The sequence below is a fragment of the Mustela erminea genome, chromosome 8, assembly GCF_009829155.1.
Source record: "Mustela erminea isolate mMusErm1 chromosome 8, mMusErm1.Pri, whole genome shotgun sequence".
NCBI lineage: Eukaryota > Metazoa > Chordata > Mammalia > Carnivora > Mustelidae > Mustela > Mustela erminea.
In genome coordinates, this window is record NC_045621.1 from 12161339 (window position 1) to 12175493 (window position 14155).

General features: G+C 38.6%; 1 protein-coding gene across 2 annotated transcripts in view; it reads left to right on the plus strand.

Moving 5' to 3' along the window:
- Window positions 1-6480, plus strand: part of SGO2 (shugoshin 2) — a 42153-nt gene extending 35673 nt beyond the window's left edge. For both annotated transcript variants that reach the window (XM_032354351.1, XM_032354350.1), the window contains exon 9: window positions 4613-6480. In XM_032354351.1, the coding sequence (XP_032210242.1) occupies window positions 4613-4628 (16 nt within the window). In that variant the 3' untranslated portion in view covers window positions 4629-6480. The remainder of the gene's footprint in view (window positions 1-4612) is intronic.
- Window positions 6481-14155: the final 7675 nt, after the last annotated feature.

Here is a 14155-nt window from a genome sequence, read left to right on the forward strand (position 1 = left end):
TAGGACCGAATAATATTCTGTCATATAGATAATACCACATTTTGTTTATCCACTTGTTGACAGACATTTGGTTGTTTCCATCTTTTGGCTATTATGAATAATGCTGCTATAAATATCATTTGAAAGTCTTGAAATATGTGTCTCCATATGTTTTCTTTCTCTTGGATATATGCCTACTTGTGGAATTCCTGAGTCATGTAGTAACTGTTTAATCATTTGAGGAACTGCTAGACTGTTTTCCGAAGCTGCCGCACCATTTTATATCACCACCAATGATGTATGGGGGTTCTGATTTCTCCCACTTCCTTGCCAATGCACTTTTGTCATTTGGCTTTTTGATGATTCTAACTATAGTAGTGGGCATAACGTCGTATCGTACTAAGGTTTTGATTTGTATATGTGTTTCTGTGTTGACTGATGATACTGAGTGTGTTTTTATGTCCCTTTTGGCCACTTCTTTATCTTCGTCAAAGAAAAGTCTATTCAGGGTCACCTGGGTGGCTTAGTCAGTTAGGTGTCCCATTCTTTTTTTTCTCTAGAGCTGTAGCATGCACCACATGGATTAGCTGTTTATATTATTAAACTTAATAATTAACATGAATTCTCAAATATCTACACTGAACACAAATAAACTAGAGGGTGAAATTATTCACATTACAGAAAATTATTGGGTTATATAAAAAGGCCACAGTACCTCAATATCATTTTTGACAGAGGGAAAAATTAAACATGCAGTTATTCCAAGTGCTGTGGATTGAGTATCAAGCACAATTTAAGATGAAGTACATCCGAAGTTGTAATCATAGAAAAGTTGTTTCCTTGCTCTTTTTTCCTCCACTTGATTTTTTTTATTTGGGTTTAATTTCGGAGGTAGAGTTCGGTGATTCATCAGTCTTATATACCCAGTGCTCATTACATCACTTGTACTCCTCGTGTCCATCACCCAGTTACACCATCCCCCCCACCCCTCCAGCAACCCTCAGTTTATTTCCTGTGATTAAAGGTCTCTTATGGTTTGTCTCCCTCTCTGATTTCATCTTGTTTTATTTTTCCCTCCCTTCCCCTATAATCCTCTGTTTTGTTTCTTAAATTCCACAAATGAGTGAGATCATATAATAATTCTGTTGATCTCAACTCAGGTCATGATCTCAGGGTTGTGAGTTCAAGTCCTACACTGGGCTTCATGCTGGCAAGCAGCCTACTTTAAAAAAAATTTTAAAAGAAAAAAGAAAAGTCTATTGAGATCTTTTCTCCTTTTTTCAATTGAGTTGTCTTTTTTTTTTTTTTAGTTGCAAGTTAAACTTTCTTATTTTAAACTAATTTTAAACTTATCAAAGAGTTATAAAAATAGTACAAAGTTTCCTTCCCCTGCTTTCCCTAATTTTAGCACCTGATCCACAGTACAATGATCAAAATTAGAAAGTTAGCATCGGTACACGACTATCAATCAACTACACCCTCCTGGATGTCCATTAACATCCTGTGCTGTTTGAGATCAAGTGCTGTCCAGGGTACCACCCTCTTTCTCCTCAGCCGCCTCCAGCCTGTGACAGTTCCTCTTCCTTCCTTTCCTGTTAGGACTTTCACACTTTTGAAGACTATTGGTCAGTTATTTTGTAGACTGTCCCTCAGTTTGGTTTGTCTGATGTTTTCTCATGATTACAATGCAGTTAAGCATTTTGGCAAGAATTCTGCAGAAATTATATGTCCTTTTCATTGCATCAGTTAGGGGGTTTGTCCTGTCAGTATGTCTCAGTAATGTTAACTCTGGTTAGTTGATTGCAGTGGTGTCTGCTGGGGTTTTTTCACTATAAATTTCTTTTAAAAAATTTTTTTTATTATTTATCTGTCAGAAAGAGAGAGATCACAAGTAGGCAGAGAGGCAGGCAGAGAGAGAGGGGGAAGCAGGCTCCCTACTGAGCAGAGAGCCTGATGTAGGGCTCGATCCTAGGACCCTGAGAATCATGACCTGAGCCGAAGGCAGAGGCTTTAACCCACTGAGCCACCCAGGTGCCCCTCACTATAAATTTCTTATCTCTCTGTTTCTGTGGGCCAGGAATCTGGACTAGAGCACTGAATTAGGTGCTCTACTTAATGTCTCACAAAACTAATTATTAAGATGTGGGAGAATCTGCTCTCAGGGTCATGATGTATGATAATAGGTTTTCTTTTCTTTTTTTTTTTTTTTGAAGATTTTATTTATTTGACAGAGAAAACAAGTAGGCAGAGAAGCAGGCAAAGAGAGAGGAAGAGAAGCAGGCGCCCTGCTGAGCAGAGGGCCCGATGTGGGGCTCCATCCCAGGACCCTGACCGGAGCCGAAGGCACAGGCTTTAAGCCACTGAGCCACCCAGGTGCCCCAATAATAGGTTTTCTAATATTGAACCAAGCTTGCATTCCTGGAATAAATCTCACTTGGTCATGGTATATGTTTTTTATAATGTACTATTGGATTTGCTTTTGTAACTATGCTGTGAGTACTTGAGAAGAATATGTACCCTCTTTTATCAGAGTATAGAGTTTGACATATATTCATAAGATTATACCCCCCTTTAGATCTTGTATCTCCTTATTTTTTTGTCTACTTTGTCTGTCTTGCACTGAGATAATTGAATATCAGAATCTCTTACTATTGTGTTCCTTTCTGTCTCCGTGCATCTCCTGTAGTTTTTGCTTCATAAAGGTAGTTGCTCTGCTATTTGGTACATAAATATCTTAATTACTATGTACTCCTATGGTAATAGTAGTGATTACTATATATATTACCATATAATCATTGTAGATTAGGACTTTTACTATTAAAAATGGCCCCCTTTGTCATATTCAGTGCTTTGGGACTTAAAAGATAAAGACTTTAAAAAATACATTTGTATTACCTTCTTGTTAACTTCTTCCACCCCTATCCTCAATGCCTGAGGTGATCATTCTATAGCACGTCGCGTCCTTCAGGATCTCTTCGCACTGGGGGCCTATCAGAAGCTGGGATGTATCTGCTGGATTCCATCCAGAAATTTAAAAAAAAAAAAATTCAAGGTAGCTGAGTTGTCCTCATTCTTGGTATTTTTACTAATTTCATTGTGATAACTTGCTTTTAAAAACTTTACCAACTAAACCATTTAGCAAGTAATCTGTACACCCAACGGATCACTAAAATAGAATACTATTTCATTACAGCATTTATCTAAATACAGCTGTATTTAGAGCTGTATTTAGAGTAGGTAGCTCTTCTAAAAGAATTAATTAAACCCTGTATAGTTACCCAAGGCAATGGTATCATTGGCTCTGGAGAGGAGTACAGAGGAGGGAAAGAGACCTCACTCGCTACCATGTGTATGTGTGTCATCTAAAAAACATGTATCATGTAGAGAATAAATACAGCTCCACTTCTTCCAAGATGATATATCCGATGCATGATCAAACTAAAAATAAAATGAAATTACTAGGTAAAATATTAAAAAGCAAAAGCCAAAGCAAAACTAAGCTAAAAGCTAAACCAAAAACTCCCTTGAACATATCTATTAGCTAGACAAGAAGAAAGCAAGCTCCCATCAGAGCCTGAAGGAGAGCAGGAACCCAGAGAGGTAGGTAGACTCAGACTGGCTTTTGCCCGAACATATTTACCAAACTAGGTGAACTTAAGTGTTGGATTTACAGCGTTATGGGGGTGGGGACAGAAGGCATATCCTCGGGTTTAGCTAAAATGAAAAAACTAATAGTAGATCACCTTTAATAAAGTTGAGCTACTCTCAGTAGGAGAGCAAACTAAAAATAACCTTCCCACCAGCTTTTTTAAGCCTCAGGAAATAACTCTAGTACTGAACTGAGGAGGAAAAAAATCTTCTGAGAATTTGTAACCAGAATCAAACTCTAGTGCATTGCAGCTGGAATTCACAATATCTGGAAGTCACAGAAAACCTCAAGCTGAGGATTTAGTATTAGTCCATGACTTGTAGTGCTCCCTGTCGTCCGTCAGAAGCAAATGCACATATTTTCCAGCACGCTCCCTGGTCTCCGTCCTCAACAAATTTTCCAAGGGAAATAAACAGTCAGCTCACCCTAAACACTACATACACAAGGGAACGAGAGACCAGCAGAAACAACGGACAGCAGAATTCGATACAGAATGTGAAATAAGAATGTTTAATGTTTCAATGGAGGAGAGACTTGGAAGTGAATAAATATGTTGGAAAAAACACCTTTAATGTGAAGACAAGCAGGAAGAGATGAATACAGTTCAGGATAGTGGGTACTTCTTGGGGGACGACAGGATGTGATTAGACAGGGACACACCGGAGGCTTCTGAGGTGTGGTAACATTTTCTTAACCTGGGTGGTATGTATGTCAACATTTATTTATTGTTTTAAGTTGTACATTTTCATATGTTCTTCTGTGTATGGTGAGATTCTTAGTAAAAAGGAAATACATACAAACAGGTAATGTGTGAAATCTAAGTTGGTCAATTTTTCTTAAACCTAATTTTATAATTCCTACTATAGAGTATTCCAGACGTATGATGCAGGAGTTTTCTTCTCCATGCTTCATAGTGAAAGCATCAGCTTCGAATTGTTAATATTGTTCATCTTCTGTTTTTTGTTTTTTTTTTTTACTTTGCAGGAAGATGAGAAGATGAGGTGAACTTAAAATTCCTAAACCATACCAAGTCAAAACAGGGATATAACAAGGATCCAAAAGATGAAACGCGTGATGAAGGATTCCCCACTCTACCTTTCCATGAGTATTAATTTATCTATTCTTATGTTTACATATATGTGTGTAAAATAGCTATTTTGTAATATTAAACTTCTAAAATCGTTTTGGTCATCCTATGACTTACATTCCTGTTTTTGTAAACTTCTTCAACCTAACAGCCTTTAACTAAGCAAAAGCTGTTAACCTTTTAACCTAATAAAATGTGTTGTAAATATTTTTGCATTGTTTATCTTGTTGCATACCAAGCTATCTTGTTTTGTTTTATTTTTAAAACCATCCAATATATTTGATCACCTAGATTTTAAAAGTTGCCTTCTGCCTTGGCCGGTTTTCTGTCTCCCTTCATTCTTCTACTCTCTGTTTTACCTGTTAGATGTCAGTTTCTGTATTTTTTCCATTCTGTGTAATCTGATGACTTGGCTGAGGGGCTTAATATTTCAGGTTCTTTTAAATTTGGTTTTTATAACTATTTTAAAGAACGCTTACTATACTAGTAGTAGAAAGTAATAAAAACTTTGAATGTCTGAGATCAGTGAACTTAGCTTATTGTATTCAAGGGCAAGTCAAATTCTATTCTGCCTGGATGGAAAAGCTTGCTTAGAGAATAATTGACAAATAAAAGGGCGGACTCAGTATTTTTAACAAACACTTCAGATCATTCTGGGGCAGACTGTCCTGGGACCAAACTCTGACGAACTGCTGTAGGAATACAGAGTCCCACAGAACTTACTCATACCAATGCCGGTTGAATGGAGGCCTTATTAAAGGAATCGTTTACACAATGATTCAGAGCTTGGCACCCTGACAGTCTTTGTTCTCTTTCCTATACACCTATTACTTGGAGACTATGGACCTCCTAGAGTCAGTCTCCAGTATTATATTTTTGTCCCTCCTGCTTATTTCTATTCTTCCTCCATTCTATGAGATTTTTCTTTTTCCCCTTCCCATGTAAATTATTTTTCAGTTTATGTAGTCAAATTTATTAACCTTTTATTGCTGGTAGAATTTGGTAACAATAAAGAATTTTCCTCCTTCCAGATTATAAAGACAGTTACCCATGGTTTCATTTTGTTTTACATTTGAATTTCTGATTCATGTGGGTTTCTTTCTACCGTAATAGATAAGAATGCAATTTTGACCTTTTTCCAAATGACTCCCCCCATTAATGAGAAGGTCCATGTTTTTCAGTACTGATTTGAAATGCCACCCTTTTTTGTGTTGTATTTCCATGTGCACTTAAATTTATTTCTCAGTTTTCTGTTGTATTGGTCTGTGTGTCTGTTGATGCCCCATTACCGTATCCATTGACTTTAGGGGGGTATTGAGGTTTCCCTCCTAGAGCTTTTACATATTTCTTAATAAATTTACATCTAAGTATTTTATTTTTTTCTTGGTAATATAAATGGGATCTTTCCTTTGATTCTCTCTTCTAATTATTATTTGCATATATATGTTCAATATTGATTTCTGTATTTAAATACTGAACATTCATTGTAGTATTTTCTAGACATATGTCCTGAGAACTGTTAACTTTACCTCTTTTTTTTCCCTTTCCAAATCTTATGCATCTCATTGCTTTCTTTTGTCTAATTAATTGTACTGCTGCTTACTACCTTAAGTAAAATGTTAAATTGTAGTAAAAAGAATAGATATCCTTGTATTGTTCTGATTTTCATGGGAATGCCTCTGGTTTTACCCTAATAAGTAAGATGCTGGGTTTTGAGCTGGTTATGTATAATTTATAATCACATTAAAGTATTGTCTATCAATTATTTTATTGAGTGCTTTTTAAAAAAATCATGAATGAGTGTTGAATTTTTGTCAAGTGACTTTTGGCACAGAGAGAGATTGTATGAGTCAGGGTCCAGCCAAGAGATAGAAACCACAATTATTTTATAAAATGTTAGCCATATAGTACAGAACTAAACAAGAACTGAAAAGGCAGAAGGGATGCCTGGAATGTTATAGAGGAAGTAACTACAGGGGGTACCTCTGGCCCAGGGGGAGCAAAGAGAAAAGGATGGAATTATTGAAACCTAAATGCTTGCAGGAAGAGTTCCAGGACTCTAGGGAAGGTATGCACGGGTTAGTGCTATTTCCCTGACGGGCAGTGACAAGACTGGGGTCTGAGTGTGGAAACACTGCAGACTGGAACCATCCGTTGCTCTGAAGTCCATTACTCCTGCCAGGGCGGTGAGCCATTTCTGTGATGATGCCAACAGGAACAAGAAGCAAATTTCTTTTTCCTCCTCCATGTTTGCAGCTTACATCTATCTCCTCCTATTGCCAGAGACCAAATGGGAACCTGGCAAAGGAAAAAATGGGCTTTTGCAAAGGCCTGGCCTTAACATAGTGGGGTAAGACGTGTGGATCTGAAGCTGAAACATAATAACTTAATAGTCCGCAAAAAGGGATATGATTATTCTCCTTAGAAGTATTAATATAACAAACTGTATTCCCTGATTTGTTGATACTGAAACATTCTTACTTTTACGGAATAAATTCTACCTTCTAGCACGTGCCATTCTCTCTCACCCCCAAGCCCACCTCTCCACAATTTGCTGTGTGCTGCTGGAACTCTACAAATCACATTTTTGTTTGTTTGTTTGTTATTTTTTTCTCTTTGCTAGCTGACTTTTAAAACGTCTGTCAACGGGGTGATAGGAAGAGACAAAATCAGGAAAAGGGACAAAGGACGTGCTCCTTCTTGTTCGCGTGCTTTTTCTATCAGCGTCCCCTCAGCGATGGTGATTTTCTGGGGCTCAGGAGCTGGTTTGTCACCAGCTGGGTCAGCATTCCTAGAACCAGCCTCATTACGCCCCCGTGGAGATACCAGCACTACTTGGGCTGGGCCCCTCACAGGCCTCAGGCCTACCTCCTCAGGGAGCCTCCTTCAGGAGATCTGAGTTCTGACTCCCAGAAGCCCTTTCCTAGCTCCCTAGGTATTAAGCAGTGGCTGAGCAGGACCCTCTCCTCAGTCACCAAGATTCTGGGTTCTAATATCCCAGCCTCTTCCTTTTATTACCCAGCTGGTTCCTTTGGTACATTGGTGGAGGGAATGCAAAATGATACAAACTTTATAGAAAAGATTTTGACAATATCCAGCAAAGTTACATAAGAATATATGATCATACAACCCAGTAGTCTCACTTTTAGAAAACTATAGTGAAAGTTCTCTTGAAAAAAAAAAAAACCAAAATTTGGGGGGCGTGCCTGGGTGGCTCAGTTGGGTGAGCGTCTGACTGTTGATTTTGGGTCCGTCATGATCTCAGGGTTCTGGGATGAAGGCCCTTGTGAGGTTCCGTGCTTAGCAGGAAGTCTGCTTGGGATTCTCTCTGCCACTACCTGTGCCCCTCCTCCCATTCTTTCTCTCTCCCTCTCTAAAACAAATCTTTTTAAAAAAATTTCATGGTAGTATGTTTTGTAACAGCAAAAATGAAAAAAAAGGAACAACCTGAGTAACACCACTAGAGGACAGCTGACTTGAAAACCAACTGAAATGAATGAAAATAACTATCAAGTTGGTGACAGATACCAATTTACAAAAGGTATTTGAATTTGTATTTTTATTAGGGTATATTCTAAGGGTAAAAAGAACCATGACAAAATCTTAAATTTTCATTTACTAGTCTCATTATATATATATATATATATAATTATATATATAATATCAGTGCAGCTATTATGAAATCGATCTAATGACAGATTAAAGCAATTAGATTTCAGAAACTTCAGAATCTTTGGTTGCAGAATCAAACTCTGCAATCTTAAATTTTAATTAGAAATATTAGTATGGGGTCCCTGTGTGGCTCAGCTAGTTAAGCGACTGACTGCCTTCAGCTCAGGTCATGATCCCAGAGTCCTGGGATCGAGTCCTGCATCAGGCTCCCAGCAACATGGGAAGTCTGTTTCTCCCTCTGACCTCCCTTCTCATGCTCTCTTGCTCTATCTCTCTCTCTCTTTCTCAAATAAATAAAATCTTTAATAATAATTAAATAAAATAAATATAAAATATATTTAATAATATATAATAAATATAAAATAAATAATAAATAAAATAAAAAATATATTAGTGTGAACTCATGCTTTTTGCACTTTTAAAAAAGTTATGTATTTACTAGCTCTCTCCACTAAAAACGTCTAGAAACAATGATGACTGACTAGCAACAAGTACTTCTAGCATCTAGACTGGTTTCTAAGGACTTCCTCATCACAGAGACCAGGGATCTTTGGAGAAATGGCTGATTCCAAGTTCAGGACAGGATATAAATAAGGTGAGGCTGGGCTGTCTTGTTTCAGAAAACAAGGACATTATTAAAAATGAATGTGATTTTATCATTCTTTAAGCTCACTTTTTTAGTGCTGAATAATATTCCATTGTTTGGATGTACCACAGTTTATTTATCCATTCAACCACTGAGGGAAATCTTGGTTGTTTCCAAGTTTTGGCAATTATGAATAAAGCTGCTATAAACATCCACATACAGGATTTTGTGTAGACATAACGTTTCCAGCTCCTTTGGGTAAATACCAATAAGGATGATAGCTGGATCATATAGTAAGAGTATGTTTGGTTTTACAAGAAACTGCAAACTCTTCCAAAGCATTCTTCCAAACCATTTTGCGTTATCACCAACCATTCCCACCAGCTTCTGTGCATCTTTGTCAGCATTTGGTGTTGTCAAGGTTCCAGATTTTGACCATTCTGATAGGTGTGTAGTTGTCTCATTGTTTTAATTTTCATTTCCTTGATGACAAGTGTGGAGCATATTTTCGTATGCTTATTTGCCATCTATGTCTTTGGTGAAGTGTGTGGTCTTTTGCCCATTTTTTAAAAAGATTTTGTTTGTTTGACAGAGAGGGAGTCAGAGAGAGAGGGAAAGAAAGCCCACGATCAGGGGGAGCTGCAGAGGGAGAGGGAGAAGCAGGCTCCCCACCAGTCAGGGGGCTGGATGTGGGCCTTGATCCTGGGACCTGGGATCATGACTTGAGACGAAGACATACACTTCACCAACTGAGCCACCCAGGTGCCCCTGCCCATTTTTTAAATCAGTTGTTCATTTACTTATTGTTGAGTTTTAAGAGTTCTTTGTATATTTTGGATGATAGTCCTTTGCCAGGTACCTTTTTTGCAAATATTTTCTCCCAGTCTGTGGCTTGTCTTCCTTGGTCTATTTGTGGTAACTCACTTTAAATTGAAAATATGCTTTGGTATTGTATCTAAGCAATAAATGTTCTCACATCTAAAAAAAAATAATAAAAATGAATGTGACCATATCAAAAGGACATGAGTTCTGATTTGAAGGTGTTTTCATTGGCCTAAGATGGGACAAACTCAACATTGGTATGAAAGATTGTAACATTAAAACATGTTATACAAAAAAAATCACAAATTTATAATGATACTCCAAAAACAAAGAAACATTGGATGCTCTGAAAATTTCTTGAGAAACAAAAAATTTGAGAAAAGTTTTTGAGAAACAAAAACATTGGATGCTCTCAAATTTATAAGAGGAAAAAATAAGGATGTATTTAGCCTTTCTGGTATTAATTCTGTTTGCATGGTCAATAGCTCTAGTGAGTGGGGACAGTTCTGTTCAAAAGAATCTCAGCTGAAGCATGCAGAAGGAGTGTTTGAATTAGGAACATTACCATTTTGCAAACTCCTAATAGAATAACTGCTTCGGACAGTGGTCAGCAACGTATGGTGAAGCCATGAATGAGATGTTGATGGAGAAGTTCATTATGAAGAGATAACCCGTTAAACCCACCGATCAATCTTAGCAGCGTTAAGAAGGAGACAACCAGACCTCATGAGCTTCCTGATGTGCTGCAATGTCAAGTGTATGGCATCACCCATGAAGCCTTCTCATGACCTCTCCCAACCCCAACACAACTGGAATTTAATCAAGGCTTTAGATCGATAGACATGATGTGATTTGAAGTTTGGGTCCAGTAGCGAATGACCAGGAAAGAATTCTGATGTACGAAAAGGTGATTTTATTATATCACAAGGACAGAGACCCGTGGGCAGAAAGCTGCATCTGCGTGTGAGGAGTGACTATGTTATTTCTAAGTTTGCAGAGGGAGGTGAGGTAACATTAAGTTTTTAAGGAATTTCAGTAGGCTGAAAGCAAGGTCCTACGGAATCTTGAAGATTCAGCTGCTGTCAAGACAAGGTTGCTTGCAGTCTTTAATAAAACAGAAACATTGAGCCACAAAGGCCGCCATGATTCCTTGAGGAATGTTGGGCTCTGAGTGTCTTCCAGTATCCGCGTAATGTAAGCTGGAAGGAGGTTTAACTTAAGCTACATTTCTCTTGCCTTTGTTTTCCTCATTATTTCCCCCCTGAACAGTTTTGATTGACCCTTCAGTCTTTAAGGTTGTTGAGGGTAGATGGTCTTACCTTCTGTAACTTCTTCCTGCTGAAGATGGGCATACAGATGTCCCTACCTGTGGGTCAACATTGCTCGGTTGAGGATGTAGGTGTTGTGAATGGCAGAGGCAGTCAAATCCAAGGTAGACAGCATATATACGACTCTCCCTGAGTAAAAAGATTATCTGTTGATGTGCAGCTACTGTAGTGATGAAGTCTCGACACCAAGTGAAAAAAACACTAAAGAACGAAACATGTTAGAATTAAAATGGCTTTAACAAAGAGACAGCCTTAGTAGTTGACCATAATCCCCCTCCAAACCAGGAACTTAACCAATCGTTGGAAAAGAGGGAAGGATTTTTGTAGAGCTTAACTGAAATACTCTAGTATACTTCTAGTAGTCCTGTGACATTTTAATGATAACCTGAGGTGTATAAGCAGCATTGTTTTAATAATGGCACATTACCTTCTTGTGCTGCTGTTAGGACATCTAAAACCATTCTATTTTGTAGAACCGCTTTGAGCATTTGTGTGACCTCAGTATTAAGTAAGGAGATGCTGCTTTGTGAATCATTGAGAGCTTTTTGGTGTACTTATTAAGAGCTTCCATATGCCAAGTTACACTTTCCAGCCCTACAGATGGAACAAAAGTGGATGCCAGATGGTCATACCAATGAAAAACAGATCATGTCCATCTCTGTCTTAAATTGGGAAGATAAGCTGGGGGTAGTGATGGTTTTGGTAACAAACCCATGTGTCCAGGCAAAACCCAAGGTTCAACGACCTATCCACACTACAGGAAGCCAGAGGCATAGGTTAGTTCCACATAACCAGTGGGTTCTGTCTGGGACTAGCCATCTAATTTCAGGTCACCTTATCCAATCAGCAAACCAGTTGGTAACCTGCAGTACAATGGCTTGAGAACAGGTTTCTAAGGACAGCCATCCTGAATCGCATGTGCTATGTGCCCAGGTAGAATGTGTTTGACTTTTATGCCCCTAGAATAAAATTGCCTTTTGACCGAGCTGTCCAATGGTGGGTGTGAGCCATAAGTATGTATCCCAGACTTGGTATATACCATCCTCAGTATGGCGTAAGTAGGGTTTTGTAACTCAGGCCCTCATCGGCGGGCATCAGTTTGTCGGCTTGTAAAGTCCGTTAATGTTTTAGTAGTTTGAGGGTATGGCATAGTCTGGGTACATCCTAGTACATTCCATGTCATAATGATCATGGGCCAAGAAGAAACCTTCTGATTAGTGATAGATTTATCACAAAACGGTATCATATATTATTTCCGAAGTGTAAATATATAGAGAGTGCCAGTCCGCGCCTTGTAAAGGAAAAAACCCACTAGAGAAACCCATATGTACTTGACATGGACAAAACCCCACATATCCAATAAGCTGTTTGATTCTGTAGTTGAGCATAATGCTGTACCCATTATAGAAAGGAATTGTCCTTTAAGATAGGTGAACAGAGGGTCACCTGGTTGGCTCAGTCAGTTAAGCATTTGCCTTCTGCTCATATCATGATCCCAGGATCCTGGGATCGAGTCCCGGATCAGGTTCCCTGCTTAGGGGGGAGCCTGCTTTTCCTTCTCCCTCTGCTGCTGCCCCTGCCTATACTCGCTGGCTCTGACAAATAATAAAATCTTTTTTTTTTTTTTTTCAAAGATAGGTGAACAGAGAACGGACAAAAAGCATACAACTTCATTGTTCCTTGAAGAGGAGTTTGAGGTCTTTTACAGGTTTGCAGGGGTAAGAAGGCATGTGAGTTTGCTCATGGGTTTCCTGTGAAGGAGGTACAGGTTTTATTCTAGATATGTGAACCCAAGAAGAGTGTCCTGATAATTTTACTGCATTGGGAGTATATAATATTATCTGATGTGGACCTTTCTCTTTGGGATTTAAGTCCCCCACCATATGTGACTTCCAGTCTTTTATATAAACCATATCTCCAGGACTTACATGGGGTAGACTTCCAGTTCTAGTCAAATCAGGTTTGGGGAGCATGCGATCAGGATATGCATTAAGTAATTTACAAATTAAACCAGGCTTGAGTGAATAATTTAATAGATCATATAATCTTCATCTAATAACAGGTCCACTGTAAGAAAGGGCTTTCCATATAATAAAAGAGCTAAGTCTTATAGGTGGTTTTGGAGCCGTTATCATTCTGAGAAGTCCTACGGGTAAGAGAGTAACCCAATGTTCCTGGATCTCTGCACCAAGTTTAGTTAGGGGCCGTTTTAAAGGATGATTAGCTTTTCCTACCTCTCAGAGGATTGTGGATGCCAGGCTGAAGGTAAAAAATATTTAATTTTCAAAGCTTGTGCTAGTTGTTGGGTCATTTGTACAGTGAAAGAAGAGCCATCACCACTCTGAATGGACCGTGGAAAGCCAAATCTAGGAATAATTTCTCACAATAAAACTTTGGTTACTTCTGTGGCCCTTCAGTTTTTAGAAAGAGGCCTTGACCTGTCCATTGAAAGTATTGACAAACACTAGTAGGATTTATAGCCTTTGCAAGAGAGTGTTTGTGTGCAGTCAAGCTACCCGTCCTCACGGGATGGGCATGTTCCATGCCTCTGGACCGGTTTTAAAAGTAGTGGGGGGACAGCACCTTCCAGATTTACCTGTGCACAAACAATACAGAATGGGCAAACCTGTTTTGTTGGAGCTGTTAAGTTCATTCCAGCAAATATTTTTTAAATTAAATGTCCTAAAGCACTTTTACCCAGGCAAGTTGCCTGGTATAAATTCTGTATCACCTTCCATTGGCTATTTTTGGGAATAAAGATGTTTCCCTTATTAATAAGCCAGTTCAGTTCTGTGTATTTTTTGAATGTCCCCATTCCTGGGCTATGTCAGTTTCTTGGTCTGAATAGCCAGGAGTTATAGACTTTATTGGAGCTGAACCTGGTGTGAGACTGCGTATTTGTTTAGTTTGTGCTGCCTGCTTGGCTACATGGTCGGCCAAATTATTTCCTTTAGATTCTAAAGTCATATCCTTTCGGTGTCCTCGGAGGAGAATGACATCAGCCTCCTTAGGTAGGGGTACAGCTTCATTCC